This window comes from Ursus americanus, chromosome 33, assembly GCF_024610735.1.
Source record: "Ursus americanus isolate L20-20 chromosome 33, mUrsAme1.1.p, whole genome shotgun sequence".
NCBI classification, from domain to species: domain Eukaryota; kingdom Metazoa; phylum Chordata; class Mammalia; order Carnivora; family Ursidae; genus Ursus; species Ursus americanus.
The window spans coordinates 12,664,046-12,685,080 of record NC_142159.1 but is presented as its reverse complement, the minus strand read 5'-3'; the positions used below and the strand labels follow the sequence as shown (position 1 = coordinate 12,685,080).

At 41.3% G+C, this 21,035-nt stretch overlaps 1 protein-coding gene across 1 annotated transcript in view; it reads left to right on the top strand.

Annotated features, from left to right (window-relative positions):
- Positions 1–368: 368 nt before the first annotated feature.
- Positions 369–21,035, top strand: part of CLIC4 (CLIC family member 4) — a 71,349-nt gene continuing 50,682 nt past the window's right edge. The window contains exon 1 of the mRNA XM_045782685.2: positions 369–615. Coding sequence (XP_045638641.2) covers positions 544–615 — 72 coding nt within the window. The 5' untranslated portion in view covers positions 369–543. The remainder of the gene's footprint in view (positions 616–21,035) is intronic.

Below are 21,035 nucleotides of genomic sequence, written 5' to 3'. Positions count from 1 at the left end.
GGGACAGAGCGGGAGGCGCCTCCTCGCCTCCCCAGGCCAGCCGAAGGCATGAGGTCACCGGGCAGGGAGCCAGCAGCAGCTGCGAAGACTGGCCCGCGCCGCGGCGGGAGGCGGTGTCAGGCTCCGGCCCCCGGGGGAATTTCCCTCCCGCCCCCTCGGGAGGCGTGGCTCGGAGTCCCGCCCACCTACTGCCCAAGCCTGAGCTTCTTTACCGCCCCCGCCCGAGGCCACACCCCCCAAGCTTCCACCTCCCCATTTCCTCCAGAGTCCCGAGGCGCAGGCCTTGGCCCCGCCCCCGCCCCCGCCCCCGCCCCGACGAAGCCCCGCCCCTGGGCCCCGCCCCGCGGCTTGAAGCGGCTCAGGCTGGGGCCGCCTCCGAGTCGCGCGCGGGGCGTGGGGCGGTGTTGGGCAGGCGAGGCTGAGGCGAGCTCCACACCGGGACTGTCCAGGGAGGCGCAGCGCGGCGGGAGCCCTCAACCCGAGCAGCCCCGGAGCAGGAGCAGCCACCGCCGCCGCCGTCCACGGAGCGCAGCCGAGCCGGCCATGGCGTTGTCGATGCCGCTGAACGGGCTGAAGGAGGAGGACAAAGAGCCCGTCATCGAGCTCTTCGTCAAGGTGAGCGCTTGTCCGCCGTCCCGCCGCGCGGAGCCCCCGGCGTCCGCCCCGCCGGCCGTGGGGGGGCGGTGTCCCTGCGCCCCGGGCGCTCCTCGGCCCCGGCGCCCCCTCTGCGCCCTCGCGCGGCGCCCGCCCCTCGGCCCAGAGAAGCTGCTCCCGCGCCCCCGGCCCATTGTCTCGGGCCCACCCGCGCCTTCCCGCCGCCCAGGCCGGTCGAGGGAGCCGGGGCGGCACCGGGACCCCCGGCAGCCGGCACGCGGAGCGGCGGTCACCGCCTTCAGCCGCGCCGGCTCCGGCGGACGACAGACAGTCGTCCCGCGTCTGGGTGGGACGCGCGGCTGCCCGCAGGACCCGCGTGGGGGTGGGCCCCGTCACCCCCAGCCCCGCTCCCGCCCCAGCGCCGGCCCGACCCCGGCCCACCCTCGCCTCCGGGTCTCCCCCGGCCCGGCCGAAACCCCTTAGTCGGGAGATGATGAACCCAACTTCTTGGAACGCTTTCTGAAAGAGCATTTCGCTTCCCGCTGGCATGAAACTCTTAACTTAAATTTTCGATGCGATCTTAAAATTTTTTTTAAAACAGCAGACATTCCTGGGCTTCCGGGAAAGACCGAGATTCCCAACTTGGGTTTTCCTGCGTTAGGTATTTTACCACCATCTGGGTTTCTTGTTTCTTAAACTCGGAGTGGTTTGTATGATGCAACATTTTGGCTGCTCCCTTCGGTGTTGCTGCCTCGGGAAAGATTGTGTGTGCCCTTTTGTTTTGAAAGAAAAACTGATGAGGGAAAGAATTCATAAGTTGCTTGGGCTTTAAAGGGTTGATAGTCCCTTCTGGTCTCTTTCCTGGAACTACCTTATTTGCTTACAGGTATTACCCCTGTCTCTCTCCTATTTTCTTTAATATTTTTCTTTTTAGCAAAGGAGAGAGAAGTTCGGAACATCTGGCTCCAGCTGCCTCCCTCAAAACTTCAAAATCCTTGAGATTCTCATAGTCACATAGTTACGCAGGCTTATTCAGAGCTAGGCTCAGAATTGGAAATTTAACAGGAATCTAGAACAATTTTGTTCTTTTTTTCCCTTGAGTTTATATTTTAAAGAAGGGAAAACACTGAAGTGTGTCTTTGAGAGAAGGGAGAGAAGACATGATCGGAACAATGTTTTAGGATTTTCTTTCTGTTATCGGTGTTAGAAACATTTTGGTTCGGGGAACTGGAACAGCAGACAGGTATAGAACCCCCAGAATATCTTCAAAGATTCTGTTTGGGTGGCAGATACAGTACTGGGAAGTGCAGAGGATGTAGGAAGGATCCTGAAATAAGAGAAAGTAAGACTGGTGGAAAGCAGAAGGGCGGGTCACAGATCAGTGTTCAAAAATTTTTATTGAACTAGGAATAGGAAGGAATTTCCATAAACTCAAAAACAGTGTATCTATTAAAGTTGTAAAAAAAACCCCATGATACTTAATGGTGATTTTGGAAGTAGCATTAAATTTAGAATCAGATAAGGATACTAGCAGTAATGGTTTCTTTTCAGCCTTGTCCTGGAGCTCCTAGCCAAGACAACAAGACAAGAAAAAGAAATGAAGTGTATGAATTAGAGAGGAAGAGATCCATGCTTAATGCTCTGCCTACTATTAATTTAACCCTTCAATTAGAAGGAGAGGGGCATGGTACATTGTTTCTCAAACTGGAGTGATTGTATACTGCTTCCCAGTTTTCCATATTTGTGTTGGATGTGTATTATTATTTACTGAATACATCTTGCAGTAATATCTGAAACTGATGAGGTGTGGTGATTTTATTTCTCCTGTGCATAACTATTAAAGTAAAAAATGTTGTAATTCACCTAAAAGCATCCTGCTTACCACTAATTGTAAGCCTTTCTCACAGGGCTTAGTGGCAGAGACCCAGGGTTCAAGTCACAGTTCTGTACTCACTGGACAAGTTGTTTTCCTTTTCTGAGACTTATTTTCTTCCTTTGTGAAATAAGAGGTGAAATGTTTTCTGCTGCCCTGTGATTCTGCACAGGTAAAATGTTGTACTGATATAAACCAGGATAGTTGTTTCCAAGTGAAAAAAAAAGGGCAGGGCCAGGTAAATTGTGGTAAAGAGGTTTCTTTTTTTTTTTTTCTTTCTTTTTTTTTTTTTTTTGTTAAAGAGTATTCTTGATTTCTTCTTGAAACCTATATATGGGAAATGCAAATGGGGAAAGATACCCTGGTAAATATAGTTACTTTGAAAGCAGTGAGGGGACAGAGGTCATGGTTGTTCAGCATTTTATGTTAAACAGTGTTAATTTTTCTGCCAAGAGGTATCTGAGTGTGTAGCCAAAAACTGTTATCTACACTTAAAGCACACGAGTGAAAACGATATTGAGCTTCCCTGTATAGGTAGCTTTAAATTGAGAAGTAGGCCAGGGCCTTAGTAACTAGTGTGACTGGACTCACAGCTACATTGCCTTCCTGGTGAGTGTTTTTGGAGTTCTCTGCCCCTGAGTCCCGTGGCTCCCCATCCCCTGGATCAGTGCATTCTCCTTTGTGTGTGTTTACCCCAACACCCAGAGGGTGGGGCACCCTCGCAGTAGTAAAAGTCGCTTACAAAGGCAGTCATCCTCAACAGTGGGAATGCCTTCTTCCCCACCTAGTGTATAGGTGGGTGGTGTATATCCGGTATATGGTAGGTGTATATATTCTGGTATACCAACCGTAGTTGGGAACCACTAACCAATAGGGTGAAGTTCCGATCCTTTAGCAAGGGCATAAGGTACCTTATAATTTGAATGTAATTAAAATTTCAAGTCCACTTTGTCCACTTACTACACACTACTTAAACCTCTCCATGCCTCATCTGTGCAGTTAGGATATTAATAGACCAAGCTCATAGGAATAAATTGGTTGATATATGGAGCATGTAATAAGCTTAGGACAGTTTCTGATACACAGAAAATAGATGCTAAGTATGTGTCTGTTTTGTATGTACATATTTATATGCATATCTCCCCTTCTAGATAGTTTCTTGAAGGTAAAGTCTATCTATTGTTCTAAGTGCTTGGAAAATAAGAGGGTGCCAGATATTTGAAATGAGATTGTTTCCTTTTTTCTTAGCATTTTGCTGTTTATATATGTGTCTGACATGCTTTGGAATTGGGAACTACTTAGATCCTCACAGTCTGAGTCTCAAACCTTGGTGTTTTGCTACTAAACCCTGTGTGGTTTTATCTACCTACTTTTCCCTCCCTCTAGTTTGTAGTACTTCTAGTCTTTTCTTATACCTGCCATATTTCCATCAATATTTCTTCTTGGCCATGTTCAGACTTTGGGAACCAAGATCTCTGTATTAAGCAAAACTATTAATTATTGAACCACACAATGAGAGAAATCGAAAATGACTGATCTTTGTTTTTTTCTTTGGCTTGTATAAGCCCAACTCCTGTCGACACTGCTGCCTCCCCAGTCCCACTAGTAGCTTTGGTATGATGCAATGGTGTTTCTGATCTCCGCATAGAAGGAATCCGTTTGTAGAGTTTAGTTTTATGGGCTGGCATTTATTTATTTATTTATTTAAAGATTTATTTGAGAGAGAGCAAGCCCATGCCAGTGCTCTTGCGCTTGTGAACAGGGGGAGGGGCGGAGGGAGAGGGGAAAGGAGAGAAGCTGACTGCCTGCTGGGCGGAGAGCCCTACTTGGGGCTCCATCCCATGACCCTAAGATCACCACCCTAGCCAAAACCAAAGAGTGGGGATGCTCAACTGACTGAGCCACCCAGGCTCCCCTTATGGGCTGGAATTTAAACTTGTTGGTGCATGATTTTGAACCAGGACAGTCCCTGTGGGCAGTGGTCACTGAACTGCTGGGATTGGGGTGTTGGTTGTAAAAAATTAGTTTGGTGCAGGGTGGCATAACACACAAGGATAACTGTTTCTTTTGAGATATTTGGCAGGATTTCCAGTGCGCGTGGACCCTGGAGCCAGACTGCTTGGCTTGACTCTGGCTTCCAATAGTGTGTCAGGCAAGTGTCTTAAACTCTCAGCGCCTCCATTTCCTGACCTCTAATATCGGGATAATAATGATAACAACAATTTTATAGGGTTGCTGAGGGGATTAGCTGCTAATCTGTATGTATGAATTAGGATAGTCTGAGCTGCTTTAATAAATAATTCACCCCAAACAATGATTCACACAAGATGGAAGTTTATTTCCTTTCTGACTTAGCAGTCCAAGGAGAGTGTTTTAGACACTGGGGTGGCATTCTTCCTTAGAGTCATTTAGGGACCAAAGCGCTAACAACTTGTTTTTCCATCAACCCCCAGAGCATTGAACTCCCCTAAGCTGTCAAAGTTGGTGGCTAGGAAGTCCTGTTTATAGCCAGTGGGAGGTGGAGAATATGTAGGAGGCACATGTCTCTTAAGGGCCCTAGCTCAGAAGTTCTGCCTGTCACTTCCTTTCTCGTTGCACTGGGGAGAACGTGAAGACAAGGCTTCATATAATTGCAGGGAAGGCTGGGAAATGTGATCTAGCCATACACCATTCTATGGAAAACATTGGGAATAGGGCTTGGCACACAGTAAAGACTTATTTTTGTTGATAACAATATATTCTTTTTTTAAAATGACAATATATTATTCTTAAATGTGGGCTTCATTAATAGGATTCAGGGGATTCTGTAAATCCTTAAAATTACATAAAGAAGTTCTATGTGAGTCTTTTTTCCTGGGGATTCCTGACACAGGTTTAAGAACCATTGCTCTTAAAAAAGTAAATGGTGGAGTTCTGATTGTCAAGCATAATTCATATAAGCAAGGTGTAAAAGAAGGGTTTGGGCTAGGTCGTCATTAAGGTCCCTTCCATCTGATTAACTGTAACTTAAAGCATTTATTGGAATGAATTAGGTGCCTGATACTGAATAAGGTATTATGGAAGTTATAAGAAATTATTAAACATTTCCTGTCTTTAGGGTTGTAAATTTTATTGGAAAAAAACCAATAACACAAGATGGTACATGCTTAAGGAGTCAAGTGTAATTCGAATTAAGCTGAGAGATGGGGGAAAGATGGAAGTAGATTTGGACTTGACCTTAAAAAAGTGGGTGGAGTAGGTGGATTGGGAATAGCCAAGAATGGGAGTGTTAGGGCTTTAAAAAAATATATTTGATTTATTTATTTGACAGAGGGAGAGAGAGGAATGTTAGTTTTGACATTATTTGTAAACTCATCATTCAGGAAATAGTAGGTAGACTGATACTTTTGAAAGAAGGAGCCAGGAATGATTCAAATCCGTAGTGCCAAGGAGACAAGTTATTTAAAAGCTGAGGATGGGGGCGCCTGGGTGGCACAGCGGTTAAGCGCCTGCCTTCGGCTCAGGGCGTGATCCCGGCGTTATGGGATCGAGCCCCACATCAGGCTCCTCCACTATGAGCCTGCTTCTTCCTCTCCCACTCCCCCTGCTTGTGTTCCCTCTCTCGCTGGCTATCTCTGTCAAATAAATAAATAAAATCTTTAAAAAAAAAAAAAAGCTGAGGATGAGACTTCAAAAACTTAACTTAGGTTTTTGCTCGTACATACAATTTTCCCAGCCTCGTTTGTTCTCCCAACACTTCCTGTGTTTTGGATTGCTGTCTGTTCAGCAGCTTCTCAGTGGCATTTGGGAGGGTGCGGATCTCAGAGATGGGCAAACCCTCAGAGATGGGCAAACCCTCAACTGTTTTGCCGGTATAAAGTGAGTTCTGTATATTTTGTATCAGTGGTGGTCTTCAGCCTCCTTTTTTAACACAAACGAGATACATTTTCTGTAGGAAATGATGCTGAGAACTTTGTTCTTAAAATGGAACAAAAACGAATTCAACATTAAGACAGTGTGACCTTGGATCTAATTGGTTTGCCATTCCTTTGAGGTTTCCAGAGGGGAAAATCCAGGAGATAAAAATGAATGTAAAATGTGAAATTCGTGGGAACTCTGTTCTTTCTGCACGTCTCACCTATTCCTGAACACCTGACAGTGCTACTCTTTGTAAAGGCCGGGGTCACAGTTTTGGTTAACCGTAAAGTTCGGAGAGAATGGGACCCCAGATGGGGAAGAGACAAGAGGCTGCTGAGGTAGGGGACTGAACCAATGAGAAGCCTAACACAATATGAATAATGAGAGGAAAGAGGCACTGGGGAGGACCTGGCTGATCCTGAAAAGTACAGTTGGTTTGAAAGGATGCTTACGGAGATGCTGAGAAGCCGGTAAAAGGATGATGAGCAAGACTTTGCCACTTCCTGTTTCATTAGTGCTGTGGGTCCTCAGTGTCAGGTGTCACCTGGATAGGGAATTCGTGAGTCCGTAAAGGGAAATGCGTTAGGGAGGCTGGGAAGTGTGATTAAAGCGTTAATTAAGATTTCGATCAAGTGAGGGGTAAGTTAAGATGAGTTCACCCATTTTAGAGACTCTCGTAGAGAATGGAAAGGGAGTTTCTGAAGGAAAATAACATCATTTACAAACCTTTCAAGTGTGAATCAACAGGCATCTAAATTTAATTCAGGGCATCAGTTTGTGAATTCTATTGGAACTTTTAATTCTGTCGTCTTTTTTGAGACTTGGCTTTTATCCCTCAGTGCTCAGTACTGAGTATTGGTATAAGGAATATCAATTAGCCTTGTTTGGTTTCTGGTGTTTTTTTCCCCCCTTTATTTAAAACCAGGAGACTGTATTAGTCTAAATATATGAAAGTAACAAGTTAATGTAGATAAGTAAGACTATATGTAACAGTTGTACCAAAGATAGACTAGGAATATCTTAAATTTTAATGGTTAATGTTTTGAAGAGGTAACAATATTAGAACCAGGACCAGATACTGACCTGAGTTTATCATGCATATATTTTGTTTCATAGATTTTTGTTTAGCTTTTTTTTTAATATTTCACTTTTTTTTAAGATTTCACTTTTTTTTCCAAAAAGATTTCACTTTTTTTTTTTTTTTTTTTTTTTTAGCAGGAGGGAGAGAGGTGGGTAGGAGCAGAGGGAGAGGAGAGAGAGAATCTTAAATAGGCTCGCTTGATCTCACAACCCTGGGATCATGACCTGAGCCGAAATCAAGAGTTAGCTTCCTAACCAACTGAGCCACCTGACGCCCTGTGGGGGTTGAACCCACAACCCTGAGATCAAGAGTCACATGCTCCACTGACTGAGCCAGCCAGGAAGCCAGACAACCCCCCCTCCCTTTTTTTCTTTCTTTTCTTTCTCTCTTCTTTTCTCTTCCCTTTTTTTTTTGCTTTTCTTAAAGCTGAGTAAGGAGCATACCCCCCCTTTTCTTTTTGTGATAAAATTATTCCAGCTTTACATGTGCAATAACTCATCCTTAATGAAAAAAAGGGTTTAGTTCTCATTATAATAGAGTTGTAAACATGTCAATCATCTGTAATAACTTAAGTATTGGATTTTACACCACACCGCGTAGCTAATTATTTGTAAGTGTGAGAGAAGAAAGAAAGAGAATCTGAACAAACATTGGAGACTAGAAAAAGCAAGCAGTTAGGTGAAAGCTGAAGCAATTAAGAACTTTTAAGGGTATATGAGTTCTACGCTTGTTTTCCTCTGCTGACAACCAGTTCATTTTATTTTGGGGCTGGAGACCGGGTGGTAGGTGACTAGAGGGAAAGTTCATTAAAAACTGAAGACAAGCTTAGGGCTGTTGCTCTCCTGGGAAGCTGGCAGAGTGGCAGCCATGACAGCGGGCAGCCTACCAGGCTAATGGGAGAGAGAGAAGGTGTTCAGACTTAGGAAATGGAATTTTGGCCTTGAACATACAAATGTCCGAGACGGAATTGAAAAATTTTCAAAGAAATAAACTTAGGAAGAGTGTGCAGTTTTATATGACTTGATGTTCTAGTCTACAGCATATTTTAGTTAACACAGAGATCCAGAGTTTTGGCTTAGAAATGTTGAGGGCTTGTTGATTCTTCACTAAACCGTGTAAAAACTGTTGCTAGCCTTCAGTAACACAAACTGTTTCACATTTTGTAATCATCTGCAGGACCCTTGGTTACAAATACACTGGTTTTGAGTCACTTAGCAGAAGCAGTAGCTAACTTTGGTCTGCTTTCGTTTAAGTATTGGCCCCCAATTTGGAAAGTAACGTCATTTCCTTTCTGCTTCCTAGTATATTCATTTTATATGTAATGGGCTCTTTAAAAAATATGTGTTTCCCTCCCCCATTATAACAAAGCATATGCATTTATTGTAAACAACCTAGAAAACACAGAAAATACACATAAAATAAAATTACTTATAGCCCCTCCTTTGGAAATGGCTATTTCTATTTTGTTATATGTCATAGTCTTTTCTATAAACTTGCATGAATTATTGATGAGCGTATAATATTTTAATGTCCTTCATGACAGCAGAATACTTGGAATGAAAAATGAAGCCCAGTCTAGTATGTAACATGTATTGAGTCGTGAGTTGGTTTAGAGGAAATATATTTTATTTCGCTTTTTTCAAAGAAACCCCGATTGTATTTGTGTTTATCTTCCTAATGGCACTACAAGAGCATTTACCCTGTTTGATCTTTGCTGGAAGAAAGCAAGATTTTTGTTGTTGTTGTGAAATTTGCCAACACCTAGAATTGCTCATAGAATAGATACTGATTAAATGGCTTGAAGGTAGCCTGTCCTTTATGTTCTTTAGGAGAAATCTCTTCTGAAAATCCAAATTATTTTTTCGTATTAATTTTCCCCTTCAATCTTGTAGTAGGTGCCCATTTTATAGTAGAGGATATAAGATACAATCTTTGTCTAGAAATGGTCCAGCACAGTATAGGGATATTAATAGAAGCAAATGTTAACTGAATGCATTCCATGCAGTAAGTGCTAGAGAGAGAAAGAAATAAGAGCAGGTGTATAGCCTAATAGGACAAGGAGCTCACTGTATAGCCTAATGGACAATCAGCAGGGGAGTAAATGAGCCATGGTTGATGGCTTTTTCCTATATAGTAGAGTGACTTTTTGTCTCGTGCTTTTTAAAGTCCAGTTGAGGGGCACCTGGGTGACTCAGTCGGTTGAGCGTCTGACTTTTTTTTTTTTTTTAAAGATTTTATTTATTTATTTGACAGAGAGAGAGAGACAGCCAGTGAGAGAGGGAACACAAGCAGGGGGAGTGGGAGAGGAAGAAGCAGGCTCACAGTGGAGCAGCCTGATGTGGGGCTCGATCCCACAACGCCGGGATCACACCCTGAGCCGAAGGCAGACGCCTAACCGCTGTGCCACCCAGGCGCCCCGAGCGTCTGACTCTAAATTTCAGCTCAGGTCATGGTCTTGGGGTGGTGAGATTGAACCCTGAGTTGGGCTCTGTACAGGGCATGGAGCCTGCTTAAGATTCTCTCACTCGCTCTGCCCCCCACCTCTAAAAAAAAAAAAAACCATTGCAGTTGAATTAAGACCTTAAGAAATGCGTTATGTGACAACCTAATGAATGAGCTAATTGACTTAGAGATGAGTGAAATGTTTATGTTGTATGCTGACAGAAGAAGGGTAGTTAGTATTATGGAATCTACTAAGTATGGTGTATATTATCAGTCGTTTAAAAAAACTTGTATCTTTTCCCTTAGTAATTTAGTTATATGTCAATATTCTGTAATTTTAATCTGTCTAAAATAAAACTGATACTTCTTGCCTCAAATGTTAAATGGATCCTACTTTCTCTGGTTTATTGAATTAGACACAATGACTTGCTCTGGCAGTCAGAGTCTTTCAGATCATGACCCAGCTCTGTTCCCAGTCCGATCTCCCCCAGCAGCTGCAGATTTACTTCATACTCTAGCTAGACTCATCCTGAACATGCCCTGGACTTCTCTGCCTTCATGTAAGATTTTTGCTGGTGTTTCCCTCATTTGGAATATCTTTGACTTCTCCAGCCCCTCTCCCGCCTGCAATTTCTTCTTCTTTTTTCATTCAGTCCGTGAACAAATACTGAGGTAGTGTTGTGGTGGCGTGGCTACGTCACGGAACAGCCTGGAGTTCATATTCAGGTGGGGGAGGCAAACAGTACGTGTGTGTCTACTAGTGATAAGGGCTATGAAGAAAACGGAAGTGTAGGGGAAGGAGTATGGGGAATGGTAGGGGGTGCTGTTTTTTTGTTTTTTTTTTTTAGTTAATTTATTTGACAGAGAGAGAGAGAGAGACAGCCAGAGAGGGAACACAGGCAGGGGGAGTGGGAGAGGAAGAAGCAGGCTCCCAGCGGAGGAGCCTGATGCGGGGCTCGATCCCAGAACGCCGGGATCACTCCCTGAGCCGAAGGCAGATGCTTAACGACTGAGCCACCCAGGTGCCCCAGGGGGTGCTGTTTTTTTTTTATTTAACAGGACATTTGGATAACCTTGCCGACAATAGCATATAGGGAGGCATAGTCAGAAGCAGAGACCAATTAGGTGTCTATTTAGTAATTCAGGCAAGAGATGGTGGCTTGAGCTAAGGTGAGGAGTGGTCTGATTCTGGATATATTTCTAAGATGGAGATAACAGGATTTCCTGATGTAGAATATGAGAGAAAGAGGAGTCAAAGATGATTCTGAGAGTTTTGTTCTGAAGAAATTAAAGAATGGTGAAGTTGCTATTAATCGAGATGGGGAAGGCTGTGGGGAGCTAGTTGTGACAGGGAGGAGATCAGGAGTTTAGTTTTTGACGTGTAATCTGTTGTCTAGTGGGAGAGGCTTATGTTAAAGAAATACACAAATAAAGACAGTATATAATTACATTAAGGACAAGAATAGGGCATCTTGAGACGGAATGACAGGAAATCCGATTAAATAGAAGCTGAGTGTGTCGTTCTCAAGGAGAAATGGTATTTGGATGAATGGTGATTAGGAGAAGAGTGAGGAGAAGAGGGTTCCAGGCTAGAGGAATTGATGTATGTAAAGGCTGGGAATAGTCAACAAATATTTTTGTTTGAGGGTATGACTGAAATAGAGGGAATGAAACTGAGGTGCAGAGTGAGATATAGATGGGCCGCATCACAGAGGTCTTCGTAGGTCATGTGAATTTTATCCTTAGTAAAGAGAGCAGTTCTCAAAATGGTTTAAGCAAGGGAGCGCCATGGTTTGATGTGCATTCTAAGATGAGGAGTCTGGCCACTCTGTGGCAAAGGAATGGGAGAGGAGAGGCAAGAGTGGAAACAAGGCCAAATATGGAGGTCGCTGGAGTTGAGAAAGAGATGATGGTGGTTTGGATTAGGGTGGTGATGGGGAGAAGAGAATGGATTTGAGATCAGTTTTTTTTTTTTTTAAAGATTTTATTTATTTATTTGACAGAGATAGAGACAGCCAGAGAGAGAGGGAACACAAACAGAGGGAGTGGGAGAGGAAGAAACAGGCTTCCAGTGGAGGAGCCTGATGTGGGGCTCGAACCCAGAATGCCGGGATCACGCCCTGAGCCGAAGGCAGACGCTTAACGACTGAGCCACTCAGGCGCCCCAGAGATCAGTTTTGAAGGTGGAGCCAGTAGGAGGATATCGAAGGAGTTGTATGTGAGTTTCTAATCAGAATCAACGGGTGGTAGCAGTGCCTTTTATTGAGATGGTGGAGGAGCCGACTGTTTGGGTTTGACTTGATGAGTTTCAGATGACTGAGATGTCAAGTGGAGATGTCTAGTAGAAAGTTGATTACAGATGTGACGTTCAGACTTGATACATACATTTATGTGGTATTTAAAGTGTGTGAGATCAGGCAGTGGATGAATGAGGAGTAGCAGAGAAAGTGCCCAGGACCAAGTTCTGAGGAACTCTCGACATTTAGGGGTGCAGCGTTAGAGGAGAAACTGGAGAAGGAGAGCGAGGAGCTGCAGTAGGGCAGCGTGGGCAAGGACACAGGAGTGAAGTACCAAAGAAGCCAGGAGAGGCTTTTAAGAAGAAGGGAGGGACCATTTGTGTCAAGTAAGATGAATGTCTATCTGATTTATCGGCCTGGAAGTCATTGGTAACACTGTAACAGCCTCGGTAGGAGTCCTGGTGGGGACTCCAGAGTGCTGTGGTGGGTGGAAGAGTGAGTGGAAGCAAGAGTAGGGGCAACGTGTAAAGCCAGCCCTGACAAGAAACTTGGCGATGTAGAAGGGACAGGTTGGTAGCCAGAAGTGGATACACTTTAAGGGAGGCATTTTTAAAAATTATGAGCTGAAAAAGCTACAATGTTGGAAGGAACACTACACCATCAGGTTAGAGGGGAAAATATTTCCCGTGGGAGTCATCATAGTTCACTGACTGGGATGCCTTTTTCACTGCGAGGAAGGTCTGTTTTGTGTATATTTAGAATAGATGTGCTTATTACCACTGACTGATTTTTCTATTGCATTTCCCAAATGCATGCGATAGAATGAATATATAGAAGAGTATTTCATACTTAATTGAAATAATGTCAACATTTGTGGGGCGCTTTCTATGTGTCAGGCACTGTGTTAACTGTGTTACTTGTATTAACCCAGTAACATCTTTGCTGAAGGAATATACAGAATCTTTTTTCTCCCTTGTGCAGGGTTGATTCCAGAGGAAGCTTGTGGGAAGAGAAGAGATAAAATGTCGTATGCTTGGGGAAAAGCAAATGCTTATTAAATTCACAGAGATCTTCGTACAAGAAGCCAGAGAAATAGAATATGGTGCAAATCGCTGGGCTCAGTTCATATTGATTTCGTGCCCCAGGACTGTTATTTTAGATTGAAATGAAGATTTACTTCTTTTTCTTGAACAGTAGAAAAGAGCGAAGGGAAAGTCCACGATTGTGTCTCGTCCTGAGCGTGTGGCTTGACCGCCAGCGGGATGAAGAGTTGCCTCGCTGTCTGATGACTCAGCAGGGACTCCTGCGCTAGATCCTGGTGCTGCCTTGGTATTGCTTGTAAAGATTCGTGCTGTCCTTGGAGGTATTTGGGATTCGAGATCCCAGAGTCAGAGCCAGGGGATGATTGTTGACTTGAAGTATCATTTGTGTTCCCTCTGTCGGCACTAAATAGTCTATTTCAGAGTTGAAGATGGTTAGAATTAATATTTCAAGTAGGCAGTCGAGTTGTCATTTGGAAGACTGGATCTTTGTGTTACATTGTCGTCATGCTGTAGTGGTTAAGAGCGTGGCGTCTGGAGCCATATAGACTATTTCAGTACTGGTATTGCCTTTCGCTGGCTGCCTTAGGGTCTCCGCTAGGGTCATGGTATCTACTTCTTGGGCTTCTGTAAAGATTAGAAGAGTTAATATAAGAAAAAACCTTAAGGTCTGGCATATAGTAAGCATTGTTTGCTTATTATTATTCCATGGGCCTCTGGAGTGCTGAGAGTTAAGACTGTATCGGCCCATGGCTCGTTTATTTTATTTTTTATTTTTACTTTTTAAAGATTTTATTTATTTATTTATTTATTTATTTATTTATTTATTTATTTATTTATTTGAAAGAGAGACAGAGATAGCAACAGAGATAGAGAGCACTAGTGGGGAGGAGGGGGAGAAGCAGGCCCCTCGCTGAGCAGGGAGCCCAATCTGGGGCTCCATCCCAGGAACCTGGGATCATGACCTGAGCTAAAGACAGACGCTTAACCGACTGAACCACCCAGGCACCTCTCATGGTTAGTTTATATGTTCAGTGTGGTTTCAGTCTCCAGGGTGTTACTAAGAGAAGCATCTGCCAGGCTGCCACATTACAAATAAATAGGTGGGGGAACTTACCATTCTTTATCAGAAGAGCATATTTAGTGTAAGAAAAAAAAAATCCAAGATTAGACTAGAATTTATTCCTGAATTAAGTGAACCGTGATTCTTTTGACACTTTCTAGATAACTAAAGGACATTCAGATTGGACTCTGCCATCTTAGACTCTGCCTCAGCAGCTCTTTCTGGTCTAGTAGCTAAAGCTTAAGAGTCTATTATTAGTAAGAGTGGTTTTCTTTTTTCTTTCTTTCTTTTTTAGTGAGAGCGTAAAAGAAGTAAAGAGGCCTAATCTGTGGCTTATAGGGTCTAGCGGTTCTGTGGAAGTACTTTTGAATTATGGATTTAGCATAATAGCTCCTTGTGCTGCTACATTTTACTATTCCTTGATTTTTGTGGTATTTACTTACAAAGTTGAGCTGGTCATCTATGAACTGACATTTATGTAGTGCTTTCTTTATGGGAAATACAGACATGTTTAGGAGAGATTATCTACTTAATTCGTAGCAGAAGAAGTTGAGCTAGTGTAGATTGACAGGTTTTATGTTTAGTAATTTTTAAGGGGGAAGAGTAAAGAGAGTTGAAGTCTCCTAATTCTTAATTTACTTCTAGAACCTGAGATCGTTGTTGTTGTTTTTAAATTTTTACTTTATATCACAATGGGATGATGATGAAATTTTAAAACGTTAGCATGGCTGTAACTGATAAGTGATATAAAGATCGTAAACTGATTTTAAAACATTTCATTTTATGATAATGTTTTAAGCTTCTTGAAACTACTTAATTTATTCCTGTATAAAATAGAGTATACTGATGCATGAAAATGAAGAGTTTTTGTTTTTCTGTTAAAGTCGGAATAAGAATTCTAAGATAACAGCATTGCGAGCTTACTCTCTCTCTGGTGCAGGCACAGTGTGCCAAGCCCTTTACATGTTAGCTAATTTAATCCTCCTATAAAACTCTGAAATAGGTACTATGGATACTATCTTACACATGAGGCTTAGAGAGGTCATTGCTTGTGTGTGGTCGCGGGGCTGGTAAGTAAGTCGCAGAACTGGGATTCGTACCAAGGTCTTTGTTATCCTGAGCCTGACTCTTAACCACTAAGAGCTTTTTTATTTGTTTATATTCTTTTTCTGTATTTGAAACTCGAATGTTTATCTAACATAGTTTTGTTTTCACTCTTTGCTGTATTCAGTCACCCTGAGAAATAAAAAATAAAAAATTCGGAGAATGTTTAAGAGTATCCCTAAAACATACTAACAACCAGTGAGTCCGGATGGTTCGTTAAATGAGTTTGGTTGCTTTCAGTTCTCTTGGTTAGATTTGAAAGGAAACTGTAAAATTTCCATGACCTCACCTCTGTGCGTTTTTGGGGCCTGGTTAATTAGTATTTTGTAAAGTTCTTTAAAGGGTTTATTTATAAACTTGTTAAGGAAGTTGACTGGAACATCACATATTTGATTTTAGGATTGTTTTACAATTTATAAGTGTCAAAGCGGTCCAAGTTTAACAGAAATAACATACTGGATTGTTAATATTTTTCTTTGTGTTCCTTTTTTTTTTTTTTTTTTTAAACCTCTCCCTTCAGAGGAGCCTGCACTAATCTTTGCATTGTTGATAGAAAAAAAAGCAAGGAAGTTTCTTTTTGTGGAGAGAGGAAATGGCTGTTAGTTCGGGACTTTATCCATATTAGGTATAAACTAAATATAGAAGTGTAATCCAGGAGTGAAGTCACATCTATAAAGTTTCTTAGGCAGAGCTAATGAGATCAGCCAGTGCTTTTGGATTGGGGGGGGGTTTTGTTTGTTTCTTTTCTTATTTTTTTTATTAAACTTTTGGCTCACTTAAAAGGCTACCAAAGTGTGTAGTCCTATGGTCTGTCTTCCTTTGTCCCTTAAAGGAAAACCAAACCATTTGCAAGGAATCTTCTCTTTAAAACATATACACACAAATTCTTTCTGTATAAAGAATAGTTGCTTATCCCCTTTTTGAGGGAGGTTGTAGGTATGTTGATTCTTTAGTTTCTTGATCCTGTTGTCATTTTCCTGTCCCCAATTCTTCTCTCTCCCCCCCTTTTTTTAAGGTGGTTTTATCCTTAAGTCTTTTTCACATGTATTTTTTCTGTGACTCCTTTTTCTAGACTTCTGTTGTCTTTTGTCAGATTACTATTTTCGTGGTTTATTCAATTTTTTTTTTTAAAGATTTTATGTATTTGACAGAGAGAGACAGCCAGCGAGAGAGGGAACACAAGCAGGGGGAGTGGGAGAGGAAGAAGCAGGCTCACAGCAGAGGAGCCTGATGTGGGGCTGGATCCCAGGACTCCGGGATCACGCCCTGAGCCGAAGGCAGACACTTAAACGCTGTGCCACCCAGGCGCCCTGGTTTATTCAATTTTTAACCATGAAGTCAGATCTCAGGGTGGTCAAGTGGTAGTAAGACTCCTCTGTTGGGTTGGTCGTAGGTACTGTAGAACAGAATGAAGGAGTAAATCTGTTTCTGGCCAAAGCACAGGTTGTTTTCAAATAAGGACTCTTAAAAGCCCCCCCAAAACATTCTTACTGACAGTAACTGTTTCCAGCTTTTGCGCTCCTTCTCCGAGCTCTTTGCAAGCATACCAGAGCATTTGGGCACTTAGGAATGTGCTATGTTTCTGAAGAGAAGAACCATATACCTGTATAGCATCTTTTATTATAAATGTCTTGGAGTACACCCAACTCTGTAAAACATTTAGCTTAACATATAATTACAGGGGTTTTAGTTCGTGAAAATAAAAGCCCTCCAAGGTTTTAGCTCCTTCTCTGACCCCGTTGCTCCCGCAGCAGAGTGAATCCTTCCCACTCTGTCTGGAGCTGTGTGCCTAGGCCTGTTCTGCCATTCTTCTGAATCATTTCTCATCCTATCTTTGCTTCAGGCCAGAGTGTGAATTCCAGGAGATCAGGGATCAGGGACTATGTTCTTCATCTTTTATATTTTCCACCCAACACAATCTCGTTAAATGGTAGAAAGCTCATTAATTCAGTAAATGTCTATTGGAGTTTGGGGGCAAATTGGTATGTGTAGTCTGGGGACAGATGCATGTAAGAGAGTTTTAAGTCTGTATTTGGTGTTGGGTTCTGTATTGCCTCATAGTAAAATACCAGAGATAAAAATAGTATTCAATTATTGAACTTGAGACATGTAATTTGGGTTTTGTGTCTAGTGCTCACTAGATAGCCATTGATCTAAACTTAATAACAGACGGGTTGAGAGGTCTAGAATCTTCAAATTACCTAACTGGAAAACCAGGTTCAAATTGTTGTTCTCATCTGTCAAGTGGGTGTGTTTCTTAGAACTAATGTCCAATCTAGTCCAGATTTATTTTATGTACCAAAGTAGCCTTTTTTAAGTACCAGAGTAGCCTTAGTCTCGGGTATTTAGGTCCAGACAGAAAATTGAGACTTGTAATTTCAAGTCAGATCCAGATAATTAAGTTCTCATAATTAGATGCAGCTTATTAGAAAACAAATACAAGTGGAAGTAATAAAAATTCTCAGTGATAATGAGGGCAGTTTGTCAGAGAAATGAAGAATATTTCAAGAGTGAATTCTTTGACTAGGAATATGTTTTATTTTCTACATGAACTACCTGAAAGATAAAGGGAAGATTTTGTTTCTTGTGTCTAAAATAAGATACAGAACTATTTATTCTAGGTTAGAATTTGCCTTTGTCATATTTAAGGCACTTGTGCATTGAAATGGCAAATAAGAATTTCAGTAATAAACATACTATCTTGTACTGTTCAGATATTTGAAGTTTATTTTAGACCAGCTAAGAAGATAGACAAAAATTCTAAATATTAACTTTTCACAGCTGCAGTACCTTGTCAAGTATATTACTTAAAAAAATATTTTGTAATATATTTTAATGAAAAATTTAAACATAGACAATCCAAAATAAAGTATGAGAGAAAAATTCATTCTTTCATATGTTTATTGACTGCTAATATTGACTGCATTTTTATGACTGCAGTTTTTCATTGTTCATTGTTATCATTATCAATTCACTGTTCTTAGTTATTTATAGGTCCAAAATTTAGCTATTAAACAGTACTGTGATGTGTGTCTTTATAGCTAATTTTCTGTGCATAATCACATCATGTAATTCTTTTCTTAAAGTTGCTCACGTATCTTGTTTATTTTCTGAATTCTTTATTTTTATTTTGTTTACCCGATATGTAATCTCTTAAAAAAAGTACTTCCCGGAGAATTTAGATTTTTTATAAAAGGAGAAATTGGATTTTTGATCCTATTGCTAAACTCGTAATGCAATTTCTAGGTCTGGAAACTTGTTGATAAATAGAAATACCTCTCATCCACTAAAATCAGGTAGCTGCCATAAACACAGATCAGGGAGGAGGTTTTCTTTCACTCCCAGATGTCTTTCTGAGTCTAGTTTGTACCATAGCATGTATATTTTTTAACTACCCTTAGGGAAAGTGGCTGCTGGGTTTTGACTTGCATAAGAATTTCCCCCCCTGCCCCGTCAACATATTTGTCTTCAGCTGATAAAGGAAGACCCTGGAAATTAGTGAATTTATCTTTGGTTAGAAGATGTTAAAAGAATGAGTCTTAGTGGAAAAGTTGGGAGACAACGTTTTTTTGTATGTGATCAGAGTGCAAATAACCAATTGTAAAGGGCACATATTTCTTTTTTTAGTAATATATTTATTTAGATTTATTTATTTTTTAAAAGATTGTTTGTTTGTTTATTTATTTATTTATTTATTTATTTATTTATTTATTTATTTATTTATTTTAGAGAGTGCTGGGGAGAGAGAAAGAAGCAGACTCCCTGCTGAGCGCTGCTGGCTGGGGGTGGTGGGGTGGGGGAGGGCGCATGTGGCTCAGTCTCAAGACCCTGAGATCATGACCTGAGTGAAAACCCAAGAGTTGGAGGCTTAGCCAAGTGAGCCACCCAGGTGCCCCTAATCATGTCTTAATATAATAAACACAAATTAGTTTTCTATATTCTAGACATTCACTCATTTAAATGTCCGACATTCAAATTCTACCTAGTTTTATCTGAAAATGCCTTGATTTTACTTCCATTCTTTAAAGATATTTTTGCTGGATTTAATATTTGGGGGTGGTTTTTGTTGTTATTTGTTATTTCAGCATTTAAAAAATGTTGCTCCAGGTTTTCTGCCTCTGTTATTTCAGATGGAAATTCAGCCGTCATTCCAGTCATTTTTCCTGTGCGTGCCATATATTGTTTTTTTTCCCAGCTATTTTAAATTCTTTTCTTCTTCTCCTTCTACTCCTCCTCCTCCTCCTCCTTCTTCTTTTTTTTTTTTTTTTGCTTTTTAGCATTTTAATTATGATGTACCTAGGTGTGACTTTCTTTATACTAATCCTACTTGATATTCATGAAACTTCTTGAATCTGTAAATTTGTCTTTATTTGGGAAAAGTTTGGCCATTATTTCTTGAAAATTTTTATGCTATTCTTTCTCTTCCTCTCCTTTTAAGACTTTAATTAAAAATATAGACCTTCCGGTATTTCCCATGGGTCTTTGAGACCCTGTTGATTTTTTTTCACATTAAAAAAAATTCTTCCAATTGAGTAATTTCTTGGATCTGTCTTCACATTCATAGACCCTTCTCTTTCTTTTGTCAATTCTACTGTTAAGTCCATGTAGTGATTTTTTAAAAATTTCAGATAGTGTATTTTTTAGTTCTTGAATTTCCATTTTCTTTTCAGTCTTTCTCTACTGAAATTTTTTATCTTCCTTTATCATAGGCCTAGATTTATTTATTTATTTATTTATTTATTTATTTATTTATTCCTTTCTTTGCCTCTCTTTTCCTCCCTCCCTCCCTCCCTCCCTTCCTTCCTTAAACCTCTTTTGTTTTAAGAAGGGGGAGGCAGTGGGAGAGGGAGAGAGAAATTCTTAAGCAGGCTCCACGTTGATGTGGGGCTTGATCTCACAACTGTGAGATCGTGACCTGAGCCCAGATCAAAAGTAAGACGCTTAACCGACTGAGCCTCGCAGGCGCCCTGAGCATATATTTCTTTTATGTTCTTAAGCATAATTATAATAACTGCTTGAAAATTCTTACCTGCAAATTACAGTGTTTGGGTCAGCATAGGGTGTGCTTCCTTGATTATTTTTTCTCTTGAGAATGGGTTGTGTTTTTCTGTTTCTTCCTATGGGGAATAATTTTGGATTATATTCTGGATATTGTGAATGACAAGTTGTAGAAACTTTGGATTTTGTTATGTTCCTCTGAAGAATTTTTTTTTTTTTTTTTAAGCAGGTAATTAAGTCGGATGAACTCAAACTGCAAAACTCTTTCCCCTGTGGTGGTGGCAGCTCAGATATCAGTTCAGTTCTTTTAACTGTCCTGCTTGGAGTCTGTACTGTGTGTGCATATGTCAGGGATCAGCTAGAGATTTGGGCAGTTTTATGCAGATTTTAGGGCTCCTGTCTTTGACTCTCTTTTTTTATGGTCTTCTACCTTATTTTCTAGTGGCGGTGGTTGCTCTGAATGCTGTTCTTCAGGGCAGCAGAACTGTGAATTTTCCATTGGAGTTTTAGCTGCCCTGAATGGCACAAGAGTAAAAGATAAAAATTGGGGAAACTTGTCCAGCGTGTTTCCCTTCTTTCGAATGTCAGTTCCCTTCCAGCATCTGCTTGCTTTTGTTTACTCTCCAGTGCTGTCAAGTGGTTGCTTTGGTCTAGAAGTTATTCTTGTTATGGGGGCAGAGGGTTGATCTGTGGGAACTTTTTGCCA